Below are 27,579 nucleotides of genomic sequence, written 5' to 3' on the forward strand. Positions count from 1 at the left end.
TAGTACAACAGTGGTTGTTAGAAAGGGTCAGATAAGATCATGAAACCTAGTGCAGCATCGCACAGAGAACTACCCTAACGTCTACCACGCACACATACACACTCTCAGATACTCATCATTCCATTGGTCATCAATAAACCCCCTTGATAACTAACAACATGATGACCATAGAAAACCGGGATATTGGGTAATGGGGGCTGCTAAACGACATACTAGAAAGATTACCTAGACAAAGGTATTACAAATATGGGGACATTGAAAGGATTTTGATAGTAAATGAAAAACTGCTTTTGCATGTCCACATTAGGAACATAATCAGACTGTGCACAGAGCGCACTAATTAGCATATACTGCTGTATAGTACTAACTCGTGCATTTTTGATAGTCGTCGCAAGTGCGTTCGTTGTTCGAGGTCCCTCCCCTGGGTCGGGAAGGCGGATATTGTACGGCTCGAGTTGATAGAAGAGGCACGATTTGCCCTCAAGCCATTTCTGCTAACGCAATTCAGGGAATTGCTGGCATAAGGATAATAATGGTATTGAGGTTGTCTCAACTCAGACAACTGTCTATAAAATGATACTGTTCTGAGTTTAAACAATCAGGATGTCCACTAAATATCCTTTTCAGGATATCCCGATGTATGTGACTCGTGCCGCAATTAGATCGTCAAGAAATAGGAACAAACATAAAACAACCACAGCTACCTACACTCAAATAGGAGTATTCGGCTTGCTCTAATGGGTGTCTCTCTCGTAACTCATGATGGTCATAGGGGTGTCACCTGACTGTGTTGTTTCTATGGCCGCCCCTCACCTTCTCTTCTTCCTCTTCGTCATCTTCATCTTATCCCCCACTCTTCCTATTCGCACCGAACTACGATGGTCTACAGATAATGTAAGGATCAACAATAAATGTCATTTCATGATGTTCCACTGTCAAAATCGCCATGCTGGACGCACAATCTCACCAAATGCTGTTAAATAGCTCCTCTGCGGTTCAGGTACAAGGCGTCCTCCACATTTAACCACATTCTTCTCAGTAACACCAGGGCCCACTGATTCATGGTGTGTCGGCCACATTATACACCAGCTTCTGTCCACTGACCTTGCCATCCTTCATATCCTGCAGACCCTCCAATACTCCCTGAAGCCCCCGTGGCCCCAGCTTGACAGGATGAGGCTTAACCTTTCCCTCTGCAAGGAAAGTAGCTGCCTTGCTCATGAATTGTCCCGCAAACTCTCGATCCTCCGGCTTGGCAGGAATGATGCCACCACCAAAATCAAAATCCTCACCAAAAGCAGTGTATCCTATGGTGAAAAGACTGCGGACGTCATCACGGGGAACTTCCACCTTCAGCAAGGCAGAATAATCTCCACCCTTGCTAGAGATCACTTCGCCACAGAACTTAGCGCTAGACTCAACAGCAACAGTGTCGAATACCAGCTTCAGATTGTCCTGTGCGTAATCCTTGATGGCCTGGACTGCATTGGCATCTTTATAGTCGAACACTGCATCTGCACCCAGTCTCTTTACAAGATCAAAGTTCTGCGCGGAACATGTCGTCAACACAGTGTATCCCGACAACTTGGCATACTGAATGGCCAGGGTACCGGTGGCTGTGGAGCCACCGTAGATGAGAATCAGCTCAGGCTGTGCTAGTGGGGCGTCTGGTGGTGCGAGCTTCAGACTCTGATACAGGCCCTGGCCCACGGTAATTGTCCCCAAGCCGAGGGTTGAAGCTTCTTCAAAGCTGAGACGGTCGGGGATGGCGATCTGAAGGTCGGCTTTCGGGATGCAGTATTCGGCAAAGGCGCCACTCTCCGGATTGTTGGAATTGCAACCTTGGACCCAACCGCAAACACGGTCGCCCTTGCGAAAGGCTTTCTTGACGCCCTTGCCGACCTCTTCGACGACACCGGAGTAATCATTCCCAATGACTTGTCCTGGAGGTTTCCGGTCGGCACTTTTCCAGTCGGTAGGGTTCAGAGCAACACTAGCTGTTTTGACAAGAAGGCAGTCGTCGGGCACAGTAGGGATCGGACGTTCCACCACGTCGCGACTGCCGGGTGCAGTGATCACGAGGGCTTTCTGCATGATGAGATGAGATACGGAGTTATGGTGTGTTGCGAAGAAGCAGGTGAGATTTACAGACAAAGGCAAGCGGGGGTCAGAGAGGGGGTTTATAAATGTTACATGACTGCTGATTATAACGTCACAGCTTCTTTGCCAGACTAGTTATGTCCTTGTTATCTCCGCTCTTACACTGAATGGATGACAGCTAAGCATTGTATTATTAATCGGTGCCATTAATAATCCACGATGCTACGGCCTTCTAAGGCTGGCTTACTGCGATGTGATTCGACACCGGGACTCGCTAACCAGTGCCGGTCCCGAAATGGATCCGTTCAGTAGTTTTAGCTTCTCTCCAACCGATCCATGTTCTCTAACATTCAACTATCTACCTCTGTTCCATTCTTCTGCAACTCACTGCTATTAATGTCGGCCCGGCCCAATGACATTCCTCGCGTGGCCAACTTTGTCTCTGCCCAACCCAGCCCGACCGACACCCCGTCCGCACCTCCGCCAGCGGGAATGACACCGCCTCCCCGAGAGCGGGTCCCACGGGCCTGTGAACACTGCCGGGCCCGCAAGATCAAGTGCAATGGCCAGCAGCCGTGCAATGCCTGCGCGCGCCATCCAGAACGATGTCTCTACCGGACAGGAAGTATCCGCCAGAGAAAGAACCGTCGCACCAAGGAAGCCCCGCGACCACCAGCTACCCTACTCCCTCTCCCAACCACCGAGTCGCCGACTACTCCAAGTGACTGGTCCCACACCAGTCTAAGCGATGGCCCGGCGCAGTATAAGCGACATCATGAGCTCCGCGCTGGCATTGGCGTACAGAACCCAGAGACAGGGGCATTCCAGTTCTATGGTAATTCTCATACCTTATATCTGTTTGACGGACTCTGTTAACCCACGAAGGACCCTCCTCCGGCTTCTGCTTCATTCATCGGGTCTACCAACGCATTAAGCAAGGCTCATCTAGTGAGCCGCTGCTTGCTCGTCGTAGCTGCTCCATTCCAGATGCCATCCACCGATTTGGTTTGGAGCGCTTCATGTTTGCCCGGCCAGGGGACTCGGATCCGCGGCGGACTCATTTTCCGTCTCAGATGTTCCTCCCAAGGGAGTTGGGTGACCAGTTCATTGAGGCCTATTTCCGCATCATGCACCCGCAAATACCCATATTAATCATGTCTGAGATTGTCGATGCTTGGAACCAAATGTGGGAAACTCCTGTTCGAGATCACAGCGTCAAAAATCAGGATATCTTATTTATGGTGCTGGCTATCGGCGCTCGGGTCGCCAATCTGAGGGGGAAGCAATCTGAAAGCAGTGTCGCGGCCTGGGCCGATTACTTCTCCAGTCGAGTATCTGAGGGGCCCATCTTTCTACAAGAACCGAGCATCCGGGGTGTACACTTGATGCTGTTGAAGGTACGTCACCAACATCTGCCAAGGAAGCTCGCTAACCCAATATAAGTCAATGTACGCGTTGCAACTGATGCGACAAAATGATGCTTATCTTTACCTGGGTCATGCCACCCGCACATGTCTCGTACTAGGTCTGCACCGGGCCCAGGTCACCGATGGTCGCGATCCCAACGTGCATCGGCTGCGTTTGACCTTCTGGACGACATTCTTCTGCGAACGCATATTTTCGCTGTATATGGGTCGTCCGTCGAGCCTTTCTGACCGACAAATCGACACAGCATACCCCGAAGACCTGCCGCAGAATCTTTATGACGATACTTGCGCGCCTATGCAAGAATGTGCGTTCATTCGAGCCATGGGCGAGATTTCCAAGCTGGCAGATCGCATCTCTATTGAGATATATTCACCCGCCAGCATAAAAAACCCCACAGATCTGGACAAGCTCAGCCAAGTCAGCATTGAATGCGACCAAGCCCTCCAAGCTGTCACACCAACACTACCCAGTTACCTGCACTTCTTCGATGACACGGTCCCAATTGGTGAGCCGTGGCAGGAGATTCAACGCGTGAGCCTTGGATTCTGCTACTACGTCGTCCGGATGCTTCTCTCCCGTCCGGCACTGGTGCTCACAACCTTCTTCACCTCAGTACAAGAAGCCCAATCTGCCACTGGCTGCACCGAGCTCCAAGCCTATATCCATTCATCGACTTCTGCTGCCCGGAATTTGATTCACCTGGCTCATGACGTCTATTTCCGTCGCTTTCCAGAGATCCGCTATGATGGGGCGTTGGCCTCGTTTCTTGTATCTGCAACGTTGACTCTTTTATATGATGTGCTTAACTTAGGAACAGATCCGGACCGAGCCAGGCAGACCTTCACGGTCGTTGAGAAAGCGATAAAGTGTCTGGATGAGATAGAACATACAGGGTATACGTCAGGCAAGGCGTTGAGCTTGGACCTGATGAGAGTGGCTAAGCAAGCTGTGCAAGCGTCCGATCCCGTGGTGGACACAAACCAGGTCTTGATGGATGCGTTCCCGTGGTTAGAGTATGTTTTTACCCTCTATTATTGGACTGTGCTGACTGAGCAGTAACTGGGCATCTGCCCCGGTCGGGGAGAATCCCGATCTGTCAATGTATACGTTTCCCCCGGCGGACGTGGCGGTCATTGGCTCTTTGGCGGGGAATGAAGTCGGTTGGACCGAGACGGACGGCAACCATCTCTGGTTGGGCAATGGGTTCGAGCCGAATGCGATGCCGGGATGTCTCTTTTAATTTTCGGGCTTAGAGGTGTGGGCTGCATATAATATTGATTGATAGACAAAAATGTTGTGATGGGTAGCGAATTATTAGCAAGATACCATAGAGCCAAAAGCAAAGCTATTATAATTTAGTTTCCTTTTTCATAGTATAATAGTGAATTAGCGCCTGCTATTGTTAGGACCTTTTAGGTATGAGTGGGGGTGATCCGATCTCGAAAGACGGTGTAGAGATCAACGTGAACGCTATGACACTTGCGACTGAACTACCCTATGCCATCGAGAAAACGAAACAGAAGCAAAGAAGCAGCGAACCATATATGCCACCCCTGTTTCAAGCGCATTGCCAAGATCCACCGACACGTATGCACCAGGCAACATCGCGGACCAAAACAGCGGCTCTGTGCCATCGAAGCAGTAATTATTACCCCGGTCACTTGGGCCCCAGCAACTTGGTCTTGGGCCAGCATGGATAGTCCCCAGCCTTGCTGTACTCACCGCCAAAGCGGGGGACTGAGCCAACCGGTGGACGCCACAACACGAGGTGTCGTCGGCGGAGATGTCTGATTGGCAGCGGAGAATATCAGCCCGCAGAGCCCTAACACATCCTGGCGGCAACGGGCCTCGGTAAATGTCTATACATCAACAACGCGATTATGGCGATTATAGACCTTCCTTTGATAAAGGTTTTTCACTGGGTTCCGGTAGCTTGGGACGATCTATGTATGGAGGCTTTCTGCGCACGGGGCTCGAAAGATCGCGCTGAGACTTGACATGAGACGTATTAATGCAGGGGTGTATTGTTTTGATGGAGAATGTAGGTTCAAGAGGGCATTGTAAAAAATAGAGAGTGTAGTTGCTTATAAGGTTGTGATGGTATGAAAACCAAGTACGTCTCAGGACGTCTCTGAAGCTGTCTATGTCTTTCTTGCCTCTAAGACTGCGGATGCAATGAATGCTATTCACATACCTCTTCGTACCCAGCGCAGATTTCTCCGATCTTGTGCAGTACTCTTGTCTTTCCTTGCAATAATATTACTACTATATACTACGAGCATTATACGTGCAAGCAATGAATCTTCTGTTACCCTCTTCTCCCCACACACAACCTCATGCGCACAGAGAATCTCCCCTGGCCTTCCTAAAGACTACACCAATGCCCCAGAGCAACCACCTCTTTGCACAAACCTATTTGGAACTCCATATTTGGAGAGCCTGCGCGACCACGCAACAGAGTACTGCACGCCTGACTCCCCCGCTAGCCTGACATGCTACCACACCCAGATCAAGCCCGGCGACCGAATCGACACTTTTTGCATCGCCCGCGGCGCTGTCTTCGACCCATCTCAAGCCAAGTACATCTTACCCTGCACCCTCAGAGACCTTCCCCGTGCCAGCGGCATCCCCAGTCTCCGGGAATTCCACTTATACTGGTACGGCACTGGAGCCGGGATCATCATCCACAATAGCATCCGCATCGTGCCTCCACACAAGAACACCCTCAATATCAACACTACCATCCCACCCGACAAACAGAACTACACCATCCTGACCAAGCGCGAAGGTGGCCAGAACTTCTGGCACTCCCTCATGGAAATCTTCTCCATGACTCTCTCCCTCGACGTGCTGCAAATGACTCCCACCCCAGACACAAACACCAGCACACCACTCTTCGCCCCCTCCTCTATCCCCAATACCGACGTCACCCTAGTCGACACCGCCGACGCAGGCCCCTTCATCGACCTCTGGTCTCTCTTCGCTCATAAACCTGTCCGCCGTCTTCCCCAGCCGTCCACCACCACCACAATCGATGAAACCACACCCCTCACACTAACAAACCTCATCATCCCCCTCCCGGGAGCCAGCAACCCCCTCTGGCACGGCGACTGGTCCGTCCTCCCATGCACCTCCTCCCCCTTGCTACGCACCTTCATCACCCGCATCCTATCTTTCTACGATCTCCTCCCAGTCCCCGAAGCAGATCCCAACACGATCACAATCACATTCATCAACCGCACCTCTACCCGCCGTCTAGTGGATGCTGAATCCCTTCTCTGGGCCCTTTCGACATCCCTACACCCTGACCCCAAGATAAAAATTCACATTCAATCCATCGACTTCGCCTCCCTCCCGCTCCTCGAACAGCTCCGCGTCATCAGGTCCACGGATATACTAGTCGGCGTGCACGGGGCGGGTCTAACGCATGCGATGTTTCTAACCCCGGGCATGTCAGCTGTGGTGGAGGTTCTTCCCGAGGGGTTGGAACATAAGGGGTTTAGGAATCTGGCGGGGTTGGTGGGGGTGGGGTATTTTAGTTTGCATGGGGATGGGGATGATGATAAGGGTGGTAGTAGTGCTGATGGGGGGAGAGGTAGGAGAATGGGGAGGAGAAGGAGTGAGGTGGGAGGAGAAGAAGAGGAAGATTGGCATGAGAGGGATGTGCGGGTCGAGGGGGATAGGTTTGTGAGGGCTGTTATGGCAGCGGTGGAGAGTTTGAGTAATTCGGGGGTGAGGAGTTGGGATGTTGATGGGGTTGGGGGGTTATTATGATTTTAGTTGTCTGGTTTGTTTTGTTTTATTGGGTTTGGGGAGTTTGGGATTGGGTCATGTGTCTATGTGTGTCATTTTTCTTTTCTTTTCTTTCTGTTGTTGTTGTACGGTATGTTAGGATTACTATCTTGTTTAGAAAGCTGTCCACAGCATTAGTATGTTACAAAATAGTTTGGAAGTTGTATGTGTCAAATCCTAAGAAACCGGCATAAAGGTAGGAACTACGCGTTCAATTGCACCACAAAGGCCATCCACCGTGTCCCATCAATCCTTCATAAACCTTATCCGTCTACTTCTCCATTCAAAACTACTCTATAAGCGCACACAGCACCCAATTGACCATCGAAGCGACCTGTGCGGCTGGACGCTTTGTCCTCCAAGGCACAGTTTGACGTGGCACCACCGCGCATCACCGCTTATCAGTGCGGAAGTGGGGATCTCACTTTCTGGACTGCTGATAAGGCCAAGCACTGATGATCCGTGTTCAGGGAATAGAATAGGGGGCAGTTGGGGTGATTGGATGTCTATTTTGGTGCGATGGCGTTAATGTCTAGTTGTTATTGGCAAGGGATGGCGATCATGGCTAGGAAGATGAACATCTCAGGCGATACCACATCTGGGTACCCGAGGATACAACACTGCTGGTTCAATTTCTGATTACGTTCGAGAGTCCCGCAAATTTTTAGATAGAAGATTTGATGTATTTTACTTCTGACTCCTCACCATACTGCGCAACGCCTCCGTCTCACCCTCCAACTTAGAAACCCGCATCTTCAACTCGTCCCGCTCGCGCTTGATCGCCTCAAGCTCTTCCTCCAACTGATTCATCCGATCCACGCGGCGCTGGCGATACCGTCGCGCAGCAAGGGTATTCAGCTCCCGCTTCTTGACTCGATTCGGGGCTTCTTTGGGAGGAGCGGCTGCTCGAGAGGATGTAGTGGAGCTGACGGATGGCATGGGTGGGAAGTCTATTTCAGGTTCTTCATCTTGTCAGTAAAATTCTGTTTCATCTGATAAGAGAAAGGCATCCTACCAGGAAGAGAATTCACACCAGGCGAAGCCAACAGATTCAACTCCTCGCTCAGCTCCGGAGAACTCAGCAAGGAATCAATCGGGTCGAGATCGGGTTCAGCAGTGACAGGCACAAGAGAATGAGGATGGGGGTGAAGTATCGTCGCGCAAGAAGTATGTTGAGAAGATGTCGGATCCTGATAGCCAATGATCTGATCTTGATAGCTACTATCACTCAGACTGGACAAGGCTGTATTTATAGTTGAATTTGAATTGGACCCGGCAGTGAGGGAAGTATCCGGCGGAGAGTCGTCATAGAACAAGGAAGTAGGGTCAACGGGAGGAAAGGCCGCTGACGAGAGATCGAAAGTAGGATTGTTATAGTATTCGGGATGGAGGTAGAATGAGTCAGGGTATTGGGGGAGATCCTGGTAGAAATGGGAACTATTATACGGCGGCGGCGGAGAGGTCTGGCTTTGCGCAGATAAACGCGAAGGTCTGGCGGATGGCGTGCATGCTGGTAACTGCAGTGACAACCATTCTTCTATACTTGAGGCCGGGTCCTTGGACCCGGGAGAGCCGGTGCGAAGAGAGGGAAGAAGAAGACGCTTTCGCCGAGGCGATGGGGGATGAGAAGGGGAGGGAGAAGTTGAAGTTGGTCGGGGTGAGGCCCGGTTTATAAGGTCGCTGCGGATTGAGGAGGCGGGTTGCGTTTTGGGTTTAGCGCGGCGGGTGGGGCGGGTGCGTTTGGGGCGTGTCTTAGTTGGGTGGGCTTTATCCATGTCTTCGAAGAATCAATTGTAGTATACTCTGAAATGATGATAGAAAGAAGTATGCTGTAGTATGTACATCTTGACAAAACAACCAGCGCAGTATTCCATCTATGTACCCTCGTCATTCTGAGCCATCTTCTTTATTCCAACACCGCTCAGGAGGAAATCATTGTCTAGGAAACATCTGGGTTAGCTGTATCCAAGTGGGGATAAAAAGACACTATGAACACGAGCGAGCGACTCAGATGATGTCGGCCCGCAAGCCTGGAAAGGTTCTTCCATTTTCATCTTTCCAGGGGCCTCAGAATGCGGAGCATGTCAGCGATCGGGAGTGTCTTCATCGTGCTCTGGCGCTAAGCTAGTCGGAATGGGGCTGGTGCTTACAGACCGGAGGAAAGTGGTATGCAGTGCAGTGGTATCATGTTGATGGCAGATTAAAAGTTGCAGAAGTTCAACTAGATTCGTTCAATTGGTATAATAGACGCTTTACTTTACTATGTAGGGTTGTCTCTTTTATGTCTACATGCTGCTCTGGCCGACTCAGATCAGCGTCAGAACTCACCATGATGAGTGCAGCATGGTCTATAATGAGTCTCTGTGAGTCGAGATGATACAGAATGATCACAGCTGGAAGACAGCTAAACTGCACCCGCCAAGTAATTACTCGTGGGGCCATGGAGCATGAGTCATTCTCACTCATGGCCAGACTGCCCCACTGCTATCTGCCCCACCCTCCACCTCAACACGAGCCATCCAATCAGACGGTGATGCCCCAGACATGCAGGTGCCTGGATTGGTATCACAATTATGCTGATATCGCGGGTCTTCTCTCCGCCTACAGGAGATGAGTTGTTGCCACTGGCTGTTGTAGATATCTTTCTCATTAATGGGAAGACATTCATGTGCATGCTCATCTCTGCTGCAAATGGCTGTATCTACTTCTTTTAGTAGATACCATGTGGGTTACATACATCATGGTTGAATTGATAGATGTACTGTGTGTTTCTACATACAAGACTATATATAGTATCTGCAGAAGTTGTCCTCCCCGTATGATAGCACGTATGGTACATATACATACTCGTTAGAGTTACATCATTCGCTCTCCTCATCGGATATCAACTCCGCAACCCCACCAAACCAGTTATGCCAATTCTCGGGGTTACTCTGTGAGACCCTGCATTCTATGCCCGGAGATACTTTTCCTGCCATAGACATGACTTGTAGACTTGAATAGTATGCATCTTCCTTTCAAAAACATAGATAGAATAGCTACAGTCGTCGCTGCCAAATGTAGGAAATTCTACCATAGTAGCTGATCTCAAAGCATCTGAATATAAATCACTGTATCCCCATGTCAAACTCCCAACTAGTAAATTATAATATTCACAAAGATTGACTTTCGCTTCGAGTCATATACACCTAATGACGGCATCAATTAGGGCCCAAGCAACAACCAAAAACCACACAGCTGTCCATCTCCCTACATACCTACCTAAATAGTATCTTCATCTCCACGACCAGAACCAACACCACCAAACCCAATAACCACCCTCACCACCACAATGCACCTCCTCACCACCCTCCTCCTTCTATCCACCACCGCCCCCCTCCTAACAACCGCCTACTCTATCCCTCCGAACCTCTCCGCCCTTTACAACAAGCACAAGGTCTGCCCCAAAGCCCCTCTCCCCTCCTATACCCCCTACACCACCCCCTCCGCTAAAGAGAGATACCAAATAGTCCAAACCCTGCACCCACCCCCTCGCAACAGGCTTCCACGACGGCCAAAACCCCACAGACAGCACCTTCACCTACTGCAGCGACCTCTCCAACCGATCGATATTCCTGCACAGTCCCACACTAGGCGGTCGATACGACAATATGGACATCGACTGCGACGGGGCCAACTCGCACGGGGGTAACTGCGGCTACGACGAATCAATCCAGGACCAAACGAGCTTCAAAGACATTGTTTCCTCCCAATACGGAATCCCGGATCTAGACGCTAATATACACCCTTATGTTGTCTTCGGGAATACCGATTATGATCCCCAGCGCGATGGGATGTGGCCGTTGAGTGTTATGGTTGTTGTTTGTGGGGATCAACTTGTATGTATTTCCTCCGGAGAAGAGAAGGAAGAAGAGAGAGTGGGGGGGGGGGGGGGGAAAGGGAAGAAAGAATGTAATTTGCTGACGAGTGGGTTTAGTTCTATGGCATCTGGGGAGATACGGCGGGCGGGAGCTGGACTGGGGAGGCGTCGATTGCGTTGGCGAAGTTGTGTTTCCCCGGTGATGGGATTAGTGGGAATAATGGGCATGTGAGTGATGATGTCCTGTATATCGGGTTTGTTGGGGGGGAGGCGGTTCCTGGGAATAGGGCCGATTGGAAGGCGGGGAGTACGTGGGAGTTTGAGGAGAGTATTCGGGCGCTGGGGGAGAGGTTGGTTGCGACGCTTACTTAGTGTAGGCATATAATTTGGTCGAAAATTGGTGTTGAAATCAAAATTACTTGTCCTTTTTTTGCTGTTGACTACTTTGCTAGGGTTTTCCTTACGCTCAACTCTCCACATCTACAAGGAAGCTGCATAGCTGCATACTAAGATGAGATTCTATAACTATCAATTTCCTAAGTAACAAACCGTAACCCGACCAACAGCAAGGTATCATAAGCGCAGCAGCAAGCCAAGCCAACCGTCAAGCTCTCCCAACGCTGAAACTCGCTCCCGCTATGCAGAACAAAACAATGTCGTCAGAACCACACTTTTTGGCGCGTTCCGTTGCAGTGGCCCAAATCAAAACGCCGGCCAATGATGCGCCATACACAATGATGAAAAAAGAAGATAGCAAGGGTATAAATCAAAGACATGCTCATTTCTTGAACATGTAGTGCCCGTAGAGCCCGCCTACGTCGCCCACGGCCACCGGAATCTTCCGCATGCCCCACCAACGGGCGCCCATCTTCCAGGAGCGCGCTCCGTCGTCGAGCATAACCTCCGGCATAGAGGCCGGGTCCCGCACGTACCATCCCCGACGGCCCAGCTCGCGAACCGTCCAGTCCGGCGAAGTACGGGTGTTGCGCGCCCGCTCGCGCAGAGGTGCGATGAGCTTGTCGCTAAATTCGATGACCTGCAGCGGGTAGCTCTGCGGCGAGAGAATAACGCACGCATTGGGGTTGAAGATAGTGCCGATCGTCAGCTGGTTGGCCTTGTTCAGGTCCAGGTAGCACAGCGTGGATGGAACCCAGGGAGTGATCGGTTCTCCTTCAACCGGCTTGGGCGGCACAAAGAACGTGTTGAGATCCTGGCCATTGAGCTCGCACGAGCTCAGACCCAGCTCCTCCAGATGCTTCGTCAAGGGCAACAAGGCCTGAGTATGGGCGGAGGTCACCTTAGCCCCTCCGAGGTTGAGCGAACGAAGGGTAGAAGGCAAACGAGGGAGAAGTGCCTGCACATCCTCCTCCTCCAGGAGCCGGGATCGGGTGGGGTCAGTCAGCAGGTTCAAAAACACCAGCGAGTCGCAGACGGCTGGGTGGGTCGACAGAAACTCGACGACTCGAGAGCCCCGCAGGCGAGAGCATCGGGAGATGCTGAGATGAGTGATCTTCGCGGTCTCCGGAATAGAGAACAACGCATCCTCGGTGATCTGCGTGTGGGTGACATCGAGGTGAGTGAGGTTGACCAGGCGCGGCAGAAGGATCTCGAAAGCAGCCGCGGGAAGACTGCTACATTCATGCAGGGAAACCCGTCGCAAGTTCGGCAGGGTCAAGGGGACACCAGGACCGGAGATCAAGGCCTCCAAGAAGAGAGTGGAGAAGGATTGGGAAGAGCAGCCGCAGAAATCCACGGCGGACAGGTTGGGAAGACCGGTGAACAGCTTGCGAAGCACATCCAAGCTGATATCACCCTCGACATGCTCCTGCAACAAGCATTCCTTAAGGTTGGGCAGCAGTTCCAGGCACTGCAAAAGCGTCTTGGCGGTAAGATTCTGGATCTCAGCGTTCATCTGCTTGGTGCGACCCAATCCAACCGACGTAAAGTGCGAAAAGTCAAGGCGGCGAACCAGCGTGCCCAGTGCGGGATAGCGAGAGATGTGGTTGAGGGCCTTGGAGAAAATGATAGAGTGGGGGAATGTCATGTTCCGGTACAACACACTGAGGGTGGCGGCGTGCAATGTCTTTGAAGTAAGCAGGCACGAGATCAGATCCACATTACGAGGGGTATATCCATTAGGGGGCACGTCCAATGCCAACATGGAGATAAGATGGTCAAGAACCTCCGGGGGAAGCCGTTCCAAAGCGGAGGTGCCTGCAGGCGGCTTCTGCTCCACTTCCACTTCTTTCACTTCCGGCACCTGCAGTTTCTGCTCCTCCACTGGTGCCGGCTTGCTAGGCGGAGCGACATCGGGCGTATCCCAGGCCCAGCCGCGGGCATGCAGGTTCCCAAGGCTGCGGAGATCGCTGTAGCTCCGACTCAGACTCTTGCCACCCAGCCGGATCTGCTTCCAGCCGAGAAAACCGCCGCATGGGCAGCAAAAGTCGGGCTGCATCTCAATAGGGCTGCGCTTGGTGGTCTCTTGAGGGGACTGTTCGATGTGGGTATCGACGAAGGACTGGGCAATGCCTATGACGTGTTAGTGATCTGCCATGACACCATCCTTGCGCGTCCATTGATATACATACCATCCACGTCTTCCTTAATGGAACCGAACGACTCCCGACGGCGACTGCTGGACCGGGAGTTCTGGGAGGAGCAAGTGGAGGGGTGAGGAGAGGCGTTGCGAGAGCCTTCAGTAGGCGAGGTGTTTCCCGAGACAGCGGGAGAGTATCTAGGCTGTGGTGTCTTGTGCAAAGACAGCGGGACGGTGGTGGCGGCCGACATGATGAAGAGGGGGGAGGGCGTATGGTTTGGGGGAGGCTCTATATAGGAAAGTAGGGCCGGTCCCAGTGAAAAGGGTGGTGAGGTGACGAGAAGATCAGGAGAGGCACACACACGCACACACAGGCAAAAGGACGGTGGGAGAAAAGAGGAAAAGAAGGGAAAAAACGGAAAAGCTTTTTTTTTCTTCTTTCCCCAGATTCCACCCAAGACACCCCTGGCTGCAAAAGACGCTAGAAGATGCCAAAGAGGGGCGCTGGAGACGTAATTAAGCGTATATTCGGAGCCAAAGTGTGAAGGTTGTTTGCTGTTAGTCACAGAATCCGCGGCGGATGGAACGAGGCCGCGCCGCGAGGCGGGCACACGCTATTTGACTCCAAGAGATCCAAGCCAGCGGACAGGGTAATGATTCGCTTAGACGGAGGGGCAGCCAGTGGACCGTGCAGTGAGCTATGCAATGTTGGTTCAACAGGGCTGCTTTATTTTTGTGCAGATCAATTAATGGAGGGGGAGGGGGAAAGTAAAAGAATCAAGGAAGTTGATGTCGGTGATAAAAATACCAAGCACGGGGAGAAAGGTAAAAAATAATGTGAGTAATCAAACAGTACAAAGTAATTTAGAAGGGGAAATGCAAAATGAGAGAAGAGGAAGGAAAGAAAAGAAAGAAAGAGAAGAAAGCGGCAAGAGACTGCACGTCGACGTCAAATTTCCATTAAGTAAGGCGAATAGACCGGGTTTGCCAACCAGCCAGCAGCCAACAAACAACGGTGACACTGGCCCTCTCTCTGTCTGTCTCTTGGTAATTTTTTTTTACACGGTTGTTTTGCCCGCGGAGTGGAGGCGGAAAGGGAAGCTCAGCGCAGAAAAAGACAGAGAAGCCCATGGATCCCGCCGGTGACTCGGACTAACTACTACTTTTTACTTTGTAACCAACTGACCACATGGGGCCCTTCAATCCCTCCCAGCGGCGAATCCGGTTGTTCGGAAGACGCAAAGACAAAAAGAGGTACCATTCGGCTGCTCCATTCTTACTTGGTCCTACCTCTTACTTTGCTGCAATGTGAGTGGTCCTCTCCGTCCATCCTTGAATCCTTTGACCGTTGATCGATCGCCTTCCGCTGCGGATTGGTTGCTTTTTCTCACACGGCCGAACTACGTACTATTTTAATCCACGTTCGGGGGCGATACCCGGGATACCACGGTAAGGTTTATCAATCAACCGGTCGGAAGTTGGCAAAATGCAGAGGTTGTGGTGAATTCTTTACTGTAGGATGGTGTCTCACCTACTACTACTTCCTCCGTACACCCTCTCTATCTGTCATCTGTCCCGGTGAGAGACGGAATTTGCAATATGGAAAGAGAAGAATAGATTACCAGACAGATTTCCATTAGTCGACAAAAGTGATGATTCGATGGCGGATTTGCTGGCGCCATGGCCGAGTCTTGCTGGATCGGGATCACCGCCTGCATTCTATGACATAATGGAAAACCGCCGCTGGTGGCCCCGTGACCTGCCCGACGGGGCGGGATCTTCTCGAGGCCGAGTCCGCACTCCCTCCGACCATCGGGACTTTCCTCCCTACTGGCACTAGTGAGTTATCCCTAATTCAGTCCAGTACTCCATAGTAGGTGGGATGAGAGACACAGCCATTCTCGTAAGAGTAATTCGTTGCGTGTCATCTTCATTTCCCATGAACCCCCAAGACAATCATCCCCTATAGTTTGAATAGATATAGTTTCGTTCTTGAAAGTATGTCGCCATCTACCCCAGACCTGCACGCACCCCTGATGCAATATTCCTTACCTAACAATTACTACACGCCCGCCCTTCATTTGCTCCGGGCGGGATCCCGTGATCCTGCGGAGAGCGCTAGTCCTGTCACTCCTGCTTCCTCCCCCCTTCTCCTCTTTCCATTATTCGTCATCCACGGACTTCCTCTCCTTGATCCAGAGATCAGGAGAACTCAATCCCTGACAGTCTTCTCCTCTTCCAAGGAGATATTGATGAAACCAGGCCACATGTCCAAGTTACGGCCGAGTCATTGACTCTCCTTCCGAATCAAACTGACTCAGCTCATTGAAGCATGGTCAATACACTAGTTGTTCTCGTATAGGGGTCATGACTCCCGGTTGACTGACAACATCACCCCATCCTAGTCCGAACTTTTGATGATTGTGGGGTAGCTGCACAAAGAGAAACTAGCGGTAGGGAGCTACTAGCTAGGTTACCGGGCCCCAGGGGGGATGAATTATGTAGCACCCCCTGATTGGTAGGCCGATCTTAGTACTTCTTAGATCGCATGGATGATCTGACACGATACCGAAATCCACGAACGGGCATTGGTTTGTGAGAAGTACAATTCATCTCCCGAAACAGCCAAGTCTTTTACTGGACGATCACCTCACTCATCATGCAGCAACCCATTGCTTGAAGTTGCTGACCGGGTTGATCAATCCAAGATACAGAAGGCAGATAGTAATTCAGACGAAGTATCTTCTCTCGATGTCGTCTTATGAGGTCCTTCGTGCAACAAGGCTTACACCCTGCATCCTTACGCAGGCAGTACAGCATGTTCTACCACACCGGAAAATACCCCGCATATCTCCAGACAGGGATCGTCCGGGTGGGTGTGCTGACTCCTCAGGCCATCATTGGTAGTTAGCTGTATACTGATTGAAAGTCATGGAACACCAGTGTGACCAGACCACGCCCATACTTCCTGTCTACTTGAAACGGTTGCACATATGATGTCGTTAGAATGTGGTGTCGCCAAATAATCACATCAGTCAGCGGAATGGTTGGCGTCGGAAGTCAAGAATGTAAGCGATGAATCACCTGGACGTACCCAGATGAGGTGCTCAACACTAAGCCCAGACAATGAAAGGGGATCTTGGCCAGCATAATACAGCTTGACTCCGAATATCCGGTCTATCCCACTTCCTGAACATGCTGAGCGACACGCCAGGTAACAACTATTACCAAACACTACTAATAGTCCCCCATAGCAGGCCATCCTCGTCTTGGCTTCCCCTTGCAGTCCGTCGGAAGTTGACACCGACACCTTGCCCATGCCTTGGTCGTCATCGCAACCACCCTTACCCCATGTCGTGCTGGGTTGGTCAAATTCGTAATCCATCACGTAAAATATTCTACCTTCTGCAGTGAAACATGCATCAACCGGTTATTCTTAACCGGCATTTACACTCGTGAAATAGATAGATCGAAAGATGCTGGCTATACTAATTACCGACGACCCAGCTCGCCAAGCCAGGGATCCCCAGCTAAAGCCATCTATCCAACCGGCGGCGTGGCTAGCCGAACTCCCCCAAGCGAGCTCGCATTCCCCACCCTCTATTGGTCTGGGCCTCTCATAGTCGGGCTTCTGTGTTCCAGTCTCAAGCCCAGTACAATAAACTGACAGAACCAACTGACTCGCTTCTATCGGTCGGTTCCTGGTTATAACCAAGAACCTAATCACTAATCAATTTAATTAACAACTAGGTGACAGGTTAGCTCGTTAGTAATCAGCACAGATGCCGGAAACATCAATGTCAAGGTCACTGCAACCCAAGGTACTTACCAGATGGCAAGTCGGAAAAGTCACTATGGTTACAATCATGTACAGCATCATTACCGGATGAATACCCGCGGATACCTGGATCACGAGACATGTTAGGGACCCGGGTCGCTCACGCCAGCATGACACCACTTGACACCTGCGCACGCAAGCAGCAGCACATAGTTCGGTCGGACGATGTGATCCGTGGGTTAGTGTGTTGGACAATACGATGGCCGCTGGGTGGGGACTGGAACTACTACAATGACTGATGTGGCGGGATTCCAAACGTATTATTGTAAGGCTGAGTGAGGGTGGGGAGGGGAGATGGCATCCACTGGATTGAGGGTAGGACTGCTTTTGGAATTATATGATAAAGCCAAGTTATGTATGGGAGATGTACGAATACGAGGTATTATTGCAAATTGGGTCTGGTGAGTATATTCATTTGGGGGTCAAGGTAATGGGGTTATACTCAAATATGAACAATAATTTGGAATGTAGTAAGACTAGTAGAACCGACAGCTTCAAGATTGACTGAATGCTACTGGATGGTTCTATGCGTGCTGGGTAGTCTTCTTTTATTGGCCAATTCCGGGGTTGCTTCGTTGTTTATCTTGTCGCTCTTGCTATTCATGCAAACTCAAGGTCACGGGTTGCTTTCTTGATGCTTGGCATCGCTCTTAACATCTTCTCTAACCTGGTCTGTTCTGAACTGTCAACGCAGTAGACACGATTTTGGCAAGAGGACTCATTGTTCTCCAAGTAACACCATCATCCTCAAATACACTGCTAAGTTGACAATCAACAAGGTGACTGTTCCATGCCTACAAGTGCTCTTCCACTCTCTTTTCATATTGATAGTGGGAGTCACTAAAGCTCTATATGGAATGGCTCCTTGCAAACTGTTACCATCTTCACTCGTTTTCTGTCCGACAGGAATAATTTTAACCTGCAGAGGGTGGCAAGATGCTCTTTTATACTGGATTTCCGATTGATGCAGGTTGCCTCCAGTATCGATGAAGAACTTTTCCTTATGGAGGAAATTGATGAGTGTACGCTGGGACATTGTCTGTCCAGGATCAATGCCTTCCAAGAGCACGTGATGCTACAACGAGGACCATTAGGACGCACCTCTGAACGATCTTGGCTCCGCACAACCGACTTTCTTTCGGAGTTATTATGACAGCGCGGACTTGGAAAGCGAATTTTTCCAGAGCCTTCCCTTGGCACTGTGATCCACAAGTCTACCTCCTTAGAAAGCATTGCTTTACTGTTGTCATGGTGGAGGTTACAAGGTTGATGCGGACCGCCACAAAATGAGGCTGTGCTAGCTAAAGGCAAACGGGCACATCCTTGTCCTTCAGCCTCGCCAACTCATCAAGCGACCGCCGGAACGATTGCTGGCTGACTTGGCCGATGAGGCTGGCTGCCCTTGAAGTCTTCACGGATTGCTTGCGACTCCATTATTCCACTAGAGGGATAAAGAGCACTATCCACATTCAAGACGAAATATCTAGGCCAACTTCCACTATGCGTCTGCTAAACACGTGCTTGTCTGACACCGGACACTTCTTAATCCAGGAGTTTTTCGACTATGAATTACCGCCGTACGCGATTTTGTCACATACCTGGGGCGAAGAGGAAGTCACTTTTCAGGAAATCAACGCGATGGGCGCGAAGGAAAAGAGCGGATACAACAAAATCATACAGTGCTGCTCAGTAGCAAGGGCAGACGGTTACAAGTACGTCTGGATCGATACATGTTGCATTGACAAGACCAGCAGCGCGGAGTTGTCGGAGGCAATCAACTCCATGTATCTGTGGTACCAAAAGTCTGAGTTATGCTACGCCATTCTTGCGGACATACAATCTGAAGATGAAATCTACAAGAGTAGATGGCTTACCAGAGGCTGGACCCTTCAGGAGCTGATCGCTCCATCAAGGGTGATATTCCTGAATGAGAGGTGGGAAGTTCTGGGAGATAGAGCAACTCTCCGGGACAAATTGTCTAAGTACACTGGAATACCTGCCGGCATTCTTTCCGGAGAAGAAGACCTTGAAACGTCTAGCGTCGCACAGAGAATGTCATGGGCTGCAAAACGACAGACGCGGAGAGTGGAAGACCGTGCTTATTCTCTCATGGGCATATTCAATGTCAACATGCCGTTAATTTACGGGGAGGGCGAAAATGCGTTTATCAGACTTCAGGAGGAAATAATGCGCATCTCAGATGATCAGAGTCTTTTCGCATGGGTGTCCTCTGATGATCGTGGTGGACTTCTTGCTACCTCTCCTGCTGCATTCACCCAATCCCATAACATTGTGCGATTCAATCCGGTTGGCAGTCTCGACAGCCCTTTCACTGTGAATAGTAGGGGGGTGCATTTAGATATTGGCTTCGCAGGAATATCAGTCGACGGCCTAGGTCTCGCAATTCTTAACTGCAAGGAAAGAACCTGCACACAAGGAAACCAGCAAGATAAGGTGATAGCCATCTACTTGAAAGATCTGGATTTTACTATGAGTCAGTTCAAGAGGGTTCATAGCGAATCTTTCCGACTTAATAATCTTGAAACCTTTCGACCGGTCGAATATCCTGTGAGAAGGATTTGTGTCCGAGGGGGTCGCACGATGCTCATGCGCAAGCGAGTCGCCGCCAAACAAGACGAAATTTCCCCAGAAAATATCCATCTTTATGACCAGGTCAAACTGCCGACACATTACATAGACCCAGCAGCATTATTGGTGGCCACGGAAGCAGGAATCAAAGGTGGCGTATGGCTGCTGTTGACTCGAAGTAATATCGGCATAGAGGCAACAAATCTGAATGGTCAGACACCTCTATCACTGGCCGCAGAAAATGGACAGGAATGCATTGTTCATATGCTTCTTCAGAGAGGCGCCTCAATCGAGACCAAAAACTCTGACAGTCAGACACCGCTATCATTAGCTGCAGCGAATGGGCACGGACGTATTGTCCAGATGCTTCTTGAGAGAGGTGCCGCAACTGAGCCTGATAATCCGAATGGTCAGACACCACTATCCTTAGCTGTAGAAAATGGACATGAAGACATTGTTCAGATGCTTCTAGAGAGAGGAGCTGAAATTGAAACCAAGGATCAGTGGGGCAAGAAAACACCGCTGGCACTGGCTGCAGCAAAGGGATATGGAGGCATTGTTCAGATGCTTCTAGAGAAAGGCGTTGAAACTGAAACCAAGGATCTGTTATGGAGTAAGAAAACACCGGCGGTACAGTATGCAGCAAAGGGACATGGACGCATTGTCCGGAAACTCCTTGAGAGAGCAGGTGTAAAGGAAGCTAATGACAATTGGCTTTATACACCACTCCTCGAGGCTACACAGAATGGGCATGAAGATATTGCCAAAATGCTTTCTGACGCCAAAGTCAAGATTAAACATTCGATGCTTCGGTGAACACCGCTATATGGCTTCAGCGAATGGACTTGAGGTATGGTCAAGATGCTGTTGGGGTAGAAGCGTGAAAACTGAAAATGGAGATCAATTGGGTCGGCGGTTAGTGATGCCCGGATAGGCTTATAACTGTTAACCTGCTTCATCCCACGAGCAACTGGCTTTTTGTCGATTGTGGTTCATTCACTGTCATGCTGTAGAAGATCTGTACAATATCAAGTTCTTGGAGACTGTTAGATTTGCTACCAACGTGTGATGCTAAGAGGACGATGCTATAACTGTTTCATTCCGGGAAATCTGCCGTTCCTTTTTCTTGCGTGTTAGACAACTGCAGCCAGCTCTCGTTCCAGTCCTCAACACCGATGAAGCGCAGTAGCTACAGACTACACTCTCCATTCTTTCAAGAAACATTTCCCCCTAATTTCATCCACCTATCCAAAGACCGACAAATCAAGAGAACTACATTAGTCAATTACTCAGTCGGAGATAAATGGCCGCAGTCCGGAAAATAGCAGCCGAGACGGACCAAACGTGCAATTGCCGACCTTCTTGAATCTGATTTCCAATCCATTTGGTACGATTTATCATCGGCGAGATGTCGGAGATACGACCATGTGGTAACATCTCCGGAGACGTTGCATTGAACAAGCTCCGGATCCGGACTACAAGGTACTTAAGTCCGGAGATACGGGGTGTCATCGCCGAGCCCGATCGTCGGCGGAACAAGACCAGCTAGCTGTATACGTCCGAGACCGCTTTTTGACAACAAAGCAGGCTGACATGGGTGGAAACATTGCCTCATCTTTCTAAGGAGATCCGATTTATCCGAGAATACCCGTGCGGTTATTGTATGAGATTAGGGAACGGAATATGCATTTGTACAGGTCGATCTAGCGTACCTGTCGAGCAATTCGGCTTGCATGCCATTCGGTTTTTATGGAGCTCCCAGTTCTAACCCAAACCCCGACGATCAATTGCTAGCGGGCTCTAGTGGTTAGGTACGCTACTCGATCGACTGCTCTATCTTTATGATTAACATGATTGTCCATTCATTGAAGGAGTAATTGACTGGGAGACACTTGCCATCAATATAAATCTGAAGCAATTGAGCCATACATACACAAAAAGAGGTACATCACCAGATCTAGTTCTCCGACGGGACAATATGGGACTTGGCTCTTGTATAGCAGAGCCGGTCAAATATAATGTTTTGCACTATGTTTTAGAATAAGACGAAGAATCACGAGGTCTTACATTACGATTATATAGTCACTGCCTACAATCTTGACTCCCTTTAGTAGTCTTATCTATGTCGACTCATTCTTGAAACCGGCGCTTTAAATACTCATAAACCATGCAAATATCAAAGCTTTTCTCTCCTTTTAAAAGCTAAATTTCACCACATATCCTCACTCCTAATTAAATTACAATACCTTGCATACTGATAGTAACAAGAATGTTTCCTAATTATGACGATACTTGGTATCATATTTTCTAATAATATTACAGCCGGGTAACGGGTTCGATAGGGTATAGACATATAAAAATGATAATGAAAGGAGAGCAAGTTAAGGTAGTGGATTAGCAAGTTATCTTTGATAACTGTACTGAGAAAGAAGAGCTTTTAATACATTCATATCCGTCATAAACATGAGTCCCTTGATCGACTATCCAGCAGATGGGTGCATTTACATAACCATGAACAGATCTGGAAGACTTAGTAGCTGGCTAGCTAGTAGCTATTTGGTTTATTTTAACTCATCAGTGTTGGTATATGAGTTTACATTAATAAATGATGCTGGGTGGTTGTCCGTTGTGTTGATATTTGGATGAACTCGTATTCACTACTACATTGCACATGTTGCATATTTTTTTGCACAAAATTATTATTTATCGCTTTGATTCAACTCAAGACAATCATGTAAATCCCGACAAGTCAGCGAGTCAACCAACATTCTGCACTAGAAGTGTGGCTCACTCTGAATGCTAAGCTATGAAGTCATCCATATCAAAATCCCAACGTACTAGTAGCTTCGAGTATCTCATCTGATGGGATAAATTGGAAGGACTGCTATATAAGTACTGTCCTCTATCCGAGAGCTTCTTTCTTTCTGTTTTGATTTTAGGGATAAATTTTAATTCTGAAAAGAGTATACCGTTTCGGGTCTGATCAGGAGATGGAAATAGAGAGATAGTAGTATATCCCAACATCAATTGTGCGTGTTGGGGCAGGGGGTGGCGATAAAGGAATGAATATAAATCTTCCGGCCATGGATGACTTTTTATCGTGATATACTGTCTATCCCCATTCTTCATGACTCTGGAGTATTCTATCTTTATTAGATTCGTCAACATAGCTACAGAAAATAAAGCTTCTGGCGAAATGTCATTCTGGAGTGGAAATATTACGATCATGTACAACAGAGCAATAGCTCCCTTGTTAACCCGTTCCAGTATCCATCTTGAAAGTAGATATCCCTGAGCGAAATGCCCTTTGCCCCGTCACAAATTCCCAGATATCCCCCATAACCACAGCAAAAGATCCAACGCCTATCCAACCACGCTCCCTCGACTGGAACCTAAACTTCACGAGCCGACCGACTCCTCGACAGCGACCACATCGGCGTCAAGATGTCGTTGAAAGCCACCATCCAGTGAAACTCCGCAGCGATGCTGCCTATCCAATCGTAGAATTAGGGCTCGCTCTTTCTAGCAACCACCTTCAAGGCAATATCATCTTTCCGGTCTTTAATAAAGCCACCCCGACGCACAAACTCCGACTCCCCCACCACCACCGTCCCCTTCTTACTCTCCTCCCAAAGCTTCTTCGCATGTGTACAACCCCAAAAGTGCACCAGAAACCAATACTTCGAGTATACCTTATCTCTGGGCGCAGACAACGATCCGAAACTTCTCTCGTCAGACGAGACCTGCTCAAACCGCCATTGACAGCCCCTGCACGAGACTCCACGTTCAATCTCTCCAGTCTCTGGATCCACCCAAGGCAGTGCAATAGTAGCCATGCACCACCGCAGGAACATCTCCCCACTGCGTTGAGATGTATCCGACCAGGGAAGGCCGCGTTTGTGGTTAGTACTGAGCTCACGGACCGCTTTGTCGTGCACGAGCGAGTGGCGCATTTTACGCTCCTTTTCTTTCAGGCCATACACCCCGGGGAGTGATTTCAAGATGGGCACGTTTTCGCGGCGCAGAACTGCTGGGCTCACTCCATAGAGGTTGTGGGCCTCGGCGAGGGTGATTAGCTCGTAATCGCGCTCGAAGCTGAAGCGACGGGTGACGGGGTCGATGACATGTATGCCGACTTCGGATTTGGTGCGGACACAAGGAAAGCAACATCTGGTAAGGTTGGGAGGGAGGAGTAAGACGAATCCGCCGAAGTCGGCACCGCAGATTGTACACTCTCGTGTGTGGAGGACGTCAAAGATGTCGTCCAAGGTGTACCATTTTGCCAGCCCGGTGCGGAGGAGTGCACATACGAGATCTTGGGCGTACATCATGACTTTCTGGTAAGGTTTGAAGGTGCTGACGATGTCGCGGGTACGGGCGTTGACATGGCGAAGCCCAAAGAGAGTCTTGAGGTCTAGGCCCAGGAGACATTTGTGGAAGATTTCGACCGGCAGGTAGTCCAAAAGGCCGGGCTTCGCTGGATTAAATGGGCGGTTGAATGCATCCTTGATGCCAGGTAGGACTTTCTCGTTTTCGGACGGTCTGATTCTAATTACCGCCAGCTCGAAGTCTCGGCGGTGGTAAGTTATGGCACGAAGAACGTCTGCTTCGTTGACTTCTTCTTGGACAGAATGGTTGTTCGCCATTTCCGTAGTTGATGTAGGCCTTCCTGGTAGGTGAGCTGACCAATAGATGGATAGAATATGACCCTTGCATGCAGTATGCAGGTGCCTTTTATGCAGATCAGCAGTAATGAGGGTATTGCTCTAACCGGGATACTTGCGGTGAAAAGCAGGCAGTATCCAGAGGCAGTTGAAGATATTGGAACAGTCAAGAATTTCCGTGGAAGGAAGAACACGTCCGTGGGAAGAAGTTAACACACGCACTCTTATTTTACAGCCACCGTTTTTATTGTCGCGGTGCGACGAGACGACCGTTCCAAGTAGTGAACGGTTGTGACCGGCTAAACTGGAAATTGGGCAAGCATGAGTGGCAGCGGAGCCATGATGCATCGGATGATTGCAAGGAAATGGGAACTTCAGATATTGCATGGCTCATGTAGGGGTATCAGTAATATCTATATCTAGGCTTCAAAGAGATGTGATATAAATACAAAAGGTATAATCATGTAGACTTCACCCATGATTGTTGATTGAACAAAGGCATGCACTTGATCCGAACGGGTGGCTCCTTCTCCCACACAACCATTTCCTTACCCGCTTTGTAGTCTGCACTTTCAAGGACATTGTGCACGTATCCTTGGCCCTTCTTGGCCTCACGAGTTGCTTTGTACTCATACGCCACATTCACTGAAGGCACTGCCAAGATCTTGCCCAGTCCTTGGCCCCACATGTCTTTGGCCAGCAACGTGGGCTCACCCATATGGCACTCGCCATCTTTGTGGTTGCGGAACTCAAGCTTTCTTTGAACAAAGGGCGCCGCATCCAGGATGACCATGCCACCCCAGCACGAATAGACCTGCACCGGCAGCTTCCTTGCATATCGCTGCTGATTTGGCTGGTCATCGAAGAACATGTCCTTGGTGAGCCAGTACCGCGCATCATGAGTAATTTCGAAGAAGAGGTTGCCGGACATGCTGCGCGATACCCACGAGTCGTAGAATGGCCCACCGGCGGCATTCCAGTCAAAGGCACAAGTCATGCGCGCGTCCTGCTTCTGGTGTTGATACAACAACTCGAGCAGATCTTCTACGCAGAGGACAACGTCGTTGATGAACAGGATCGTTGCGTCCGCTGCGTATGGCTTAAGTTTGCCTGCTCCGGCAGAGACTAACGGCTCGAGCGCCTGGTTGCGCAGGGTCGAGAGGTGCTTGATACGGTCTTCCCATACAGCTTTGGGGTTGAGATCGCTAGTGGAGAGATAGTATCTCACGCCCATGGCGGCCATCTCGCTCTTTAACCGATTGAGAATATCATAGGTCCCGTCGGTGGAACGACCCTCAACGATGGAGAGAGCGCAATACTCGGGACCGAGGAAGCGCATCGTCTCGACGATAGTGCCCATCAAGGGAAGCATAATGTGAGCGGATTGATAGAGATCCAGAGCGAAGAAGTACTTGATCTTAGGTTTCGAAAGGAGGCTCTTGGATGCGCGAACCGGAAGATCGGCATAGCGCGGGCTGATGGTCGCAGGACAGTCCAGCTTCGCAGACAGACTCATATCGTGAGTCATGATGCTGCATACAAAGTCATCGACAGCGCTGCCATTGATGGGCAGTTTGGCGGTGAGGGTCTCATCAAGAACATCAGCTACCGTGGCGGGGTTGAAGCCATTGCAGGCGGAGATGGCGGGAACGGCGGAATCGAGATCATCTTCGTAATTCGATGCGCTGGATCCAGCGGAGGCAGATGGCGACCACTCAAAGGAGATGTAGAGGAAGAGCAGGAAACAGAGGGAAGCGGTGGAGACGGTCAGCCGGAAGAGCTGCGTCTGCACCTGTCGGACATTATAATTCATGTTGGATGTGATGCAGGAACCATCCAGGGCGGAGATACTAAATCAACGAGCGGCAGTGGCGATGCGACGCATATTGTAGGCGATAAAAGGGGGAGGGGGGAATAAGCAGCTGAACAGAGGTCAAGAGGGGCAAGCGGAGATAAATACTCGTAAAAAAGCTTCGGCGATGTGAAGGTTCTTCCTGACTTCCTCCATATCAGCAGTGGGGCGCCCGATGCTGACTAGTACATAGTTCGGTGGGAATGATTTGATCCGTTCGTTAAGCTTTGGTTGATGGCGCCTTCTCTCTTTTAATTTCTCTCTCTATCATGCTAAATTAGTAGCTGCACGACCGAGGAATCGTGGGTGCCTGAACTGGATTCCCTCGGAACACCCGGATTGGTTAGGGTATGGAAGTGGCGATAGCGTGAAGTTTTCTCCGGTTGTGCAATGCCCCCCTTTCCAACCCTATAGAATCAATCGATTGATTGGCACCAACCAACTCAATCATGCCAATACACTAACCATGGTACAGCCCAAAGCCAAGGGGAGAATCCAAATGTCGGCAATTTGACCACGAGCTGCTGATAAGCCACTAACTCTGTTAGCCTCGCTTTTAGCTCGACCCGATGCTTCCGAGGCCCCATTCACTCTCCGAATATTTTTGCCTGCCTGACACCATCAGCAGGACACTAATACCATACCATCGAGAGTCTTGATTATCTTGCTATGGTGAGAATTGTTGGTTTACTGATGGTGATAATCTTATATGATGACATGATTGTCGGGGAAAAAATTCGATTCGAACCGAACCGAACCGAACCCATAATTCTTTTGCCTTTTTTTCCTCAATCTCACTCTCTCTGATGACTGCCGATCGTCCCCTGCACTAAAGCATAGCGAACCATTCATTCATCCAGAATGGGCAGGGATGATCAGTCCTCAATAGGGTATAATTCGGCTCTCTCAATTTCCCATTCC

The 27,579-nt window shown here is 49.9% G+C and overlaps 10 protein-coding genes across 10 annotated transcripts; 4 read left to right on the forward strand and 6 right to left on the reverse strand.

The window, feature by feature from the left end:
• Positions 1 to 1,059: 1,059 nt before the first annotated feature.
• Positions 1,060 to 2,094, reverse strand: AKAW2_51446A (zinc-binding alcohol dehydrogenase family protein; the record flags this gene model as incomplete). Its single annotated transcript, XM_041691375.1, has 1 exon — positions 1,060 to 2,094. One exon carries the CDS (start codon positions 2,092 to 2,094, stop codon positions 1,060 to 1,062), a length of 1,035 nt encoding a protein of 344 aa, XP_041544866.1.
• A 342-nt stretch (positions 2,095 to 2,436) lies between these two features.
• On the forward strand, positions 2,437 to 4,768 carry AKAW2_51445S (Zn(II)2Cys6 transcription factor; the record flags this gene model as incomplete). The annotated part of the gene is made up of 4 exons (XM_041691376.1): positions 2,437 to 2,935; positions 2,986 to 3,497; positions 3,544 to 4,541; positions 4,585 to 4,768. 4 exons carry the CDS (start codon positions 2,437 to 2,439, stop codon positions 4,766 to 4,768), a joined length of 2,193 nt encoding a protein of 730 aa, XP_041544867.1.
• Positions 4,769 to 5,703: 935 nt separating this feature from the next.
• AKAW2_51447S (DUF563 domain protein) lies at positions 5,704 to 7,302 on the forward strand (the record flags this gene model as incomplete). The annotated part of the gene is made up of 1 exon (XM_041691377.1): positions 5,704 to 7,302. The coding sequence occupies one exon, from the start codon at positions 5,704 to 5,706 to the stop codon at positions 7,300 to 7,302; it is 1,599 nt and encodes a 532-aa protein (XP_041544868.1).
• Positions 7,303 to 8,007: 705 nt separating this feature from the next.
• AKAW2_51448A (uncharacterized protein) lies at positions 8,008 to 9,095 on the reverse strand (the record flags this gene model as incomplete). Its single annotated transcript, XM_041691378.1, has 2 exons — positions 8,008 to 8,282; positions 8,336 to 9,095. 2 exons carry the CDS (start codon positions 9,093 to 9,095, stop codon positions 8,008 to 8,010), a joined length of 1,035 nt encoding a protein of 344 aa, XP_041544869.1.
• A 1,556-nt stretch (positions 9,096 to 10,651) lies between these two features.
• On the forward strand, positions 10,652 to 11,551 carry AKAW2_51449S (glycoside hydrolase family 75 protein; the record flags this gene model as incomplete). Its single annotated transcript, XM_041691380.1, has 3 exons — positions 10,652 to 10,756; positions 10,830 to 11,198; positions 11,297 to 11,551. 3 exons carry the CDS (start codon positions 10,652 to 10,654, stop codon positions 11,549 to 11,551), a joined length of 729 nt encoding a protein of 242 aa, XP_041544870.1.
• A 406-nt stretch (positions 11,552 to 11,957) lies between these two features.
• AKAW2_51450A (Leucine Rich Repeat domain protein) lies at positions 11,958 to 13,966 on the reverse strand (the record flags this gene model as incomplete). Its single annotated transcript, XM_041691381.1, has 2 exons — positions 11,958 to 13,708; positions 13,768 to 13,966. 2 exons carry the CDS (start codon positions 13,964 to 13,966, stop codon positions 11,958 to 11,960), a joined length of 1,950 nt encoding a protein of 649 aa, XP_041544871.1.
• A 2,780-nt stretch (positions 13,967 to 16,746) lies between these two features.
• On the reverse strand, positions 16,747 to 17,100 carry AKAW2_51451A (uncharacterized protein; the record flags this gene model as incomplete). Its single annotated transcript, XM_041691382.1, has 1 exon — positions 16,747 to 17,100. One exon carries the CDS (start codon positions 17,098 to 17,100, stop codon positions 16,747 to 16,749), a length of 354 nt encoding a protein of 117 aa, XP_041544872.1.
• A 1,839-nt stretch (positions 17,101 to 18,939) lies between these two features.
• AKAW2_51452S (uncharacterized protein) lies at positions 18,940 to 20,958 on the forward strand (the record flags this gene model as incomplete). The annotated part of the gene is made up of 1 exon (XM_041691383.1): positions 18,940 to 20,958. The coding sequence occupies one exon, from the start codon at positions 18,940 to 18,942 to the stop codon at positions 20,956 to 20,958; it is 2,019 nt and encodes a 672-aa protein (XP_041544873.1).
• A 2,690-nt stretch (positions 20,959 to 23,648) lies between these two features.
• On the reverse strand, positions 23,649 to 24,788 carry AKAW2_51453A (uncharacterized protein; the record flags this gene model as incomplete). The annotated part of the gene is made up of 1 exon (XM_041691384.1): positions 23,649 to 24,788. The coding sequence occupies one exon, from the start codon at positions 24,786 to 24,788 to the stop codon at positions 23,649 to 23,651; it is 1,140 nt and encodes a 379-aa protein (XP_041544874.1).
• Positions 24,789 to 25,266: 478 nt separating this feature from the next.
• Positions 25,267 to 26,619, reverse strand: AKAW2_51454A (glycosyltransferase family 69 protein; the record flags this gene model as incomplete). The annotated part of the gene is made up of 1 exon (XM_041691385.1): positions 25,267 to 26,619. The coding sequence occupies one exon, from the start codon at positions 26,617 to 26,619 to the stop codon at positions 25,267 to 25,269; it is 1,353 nt and encodes a 450-aa protein (XP_041544875.1).
• Between the last annotated feature and the right edge of the window lie 960 nt (positions 26,620 to 27,579).

Source organism: Aspergillus luchuensis, chromosome 5, assembly GCF_016861625.1.
Source record: "Aspergillus luchuensis IFO 4308 DNA, chromosome 5, nearly complete sequence".
Classification (NCBI taxonomy): Eukaryota; Fungi; Ascomycota; class Eurotiomycetes; order Eurotiales; family Aspergillaceae; genus Aspergillus; species Aspergillus luchuensis.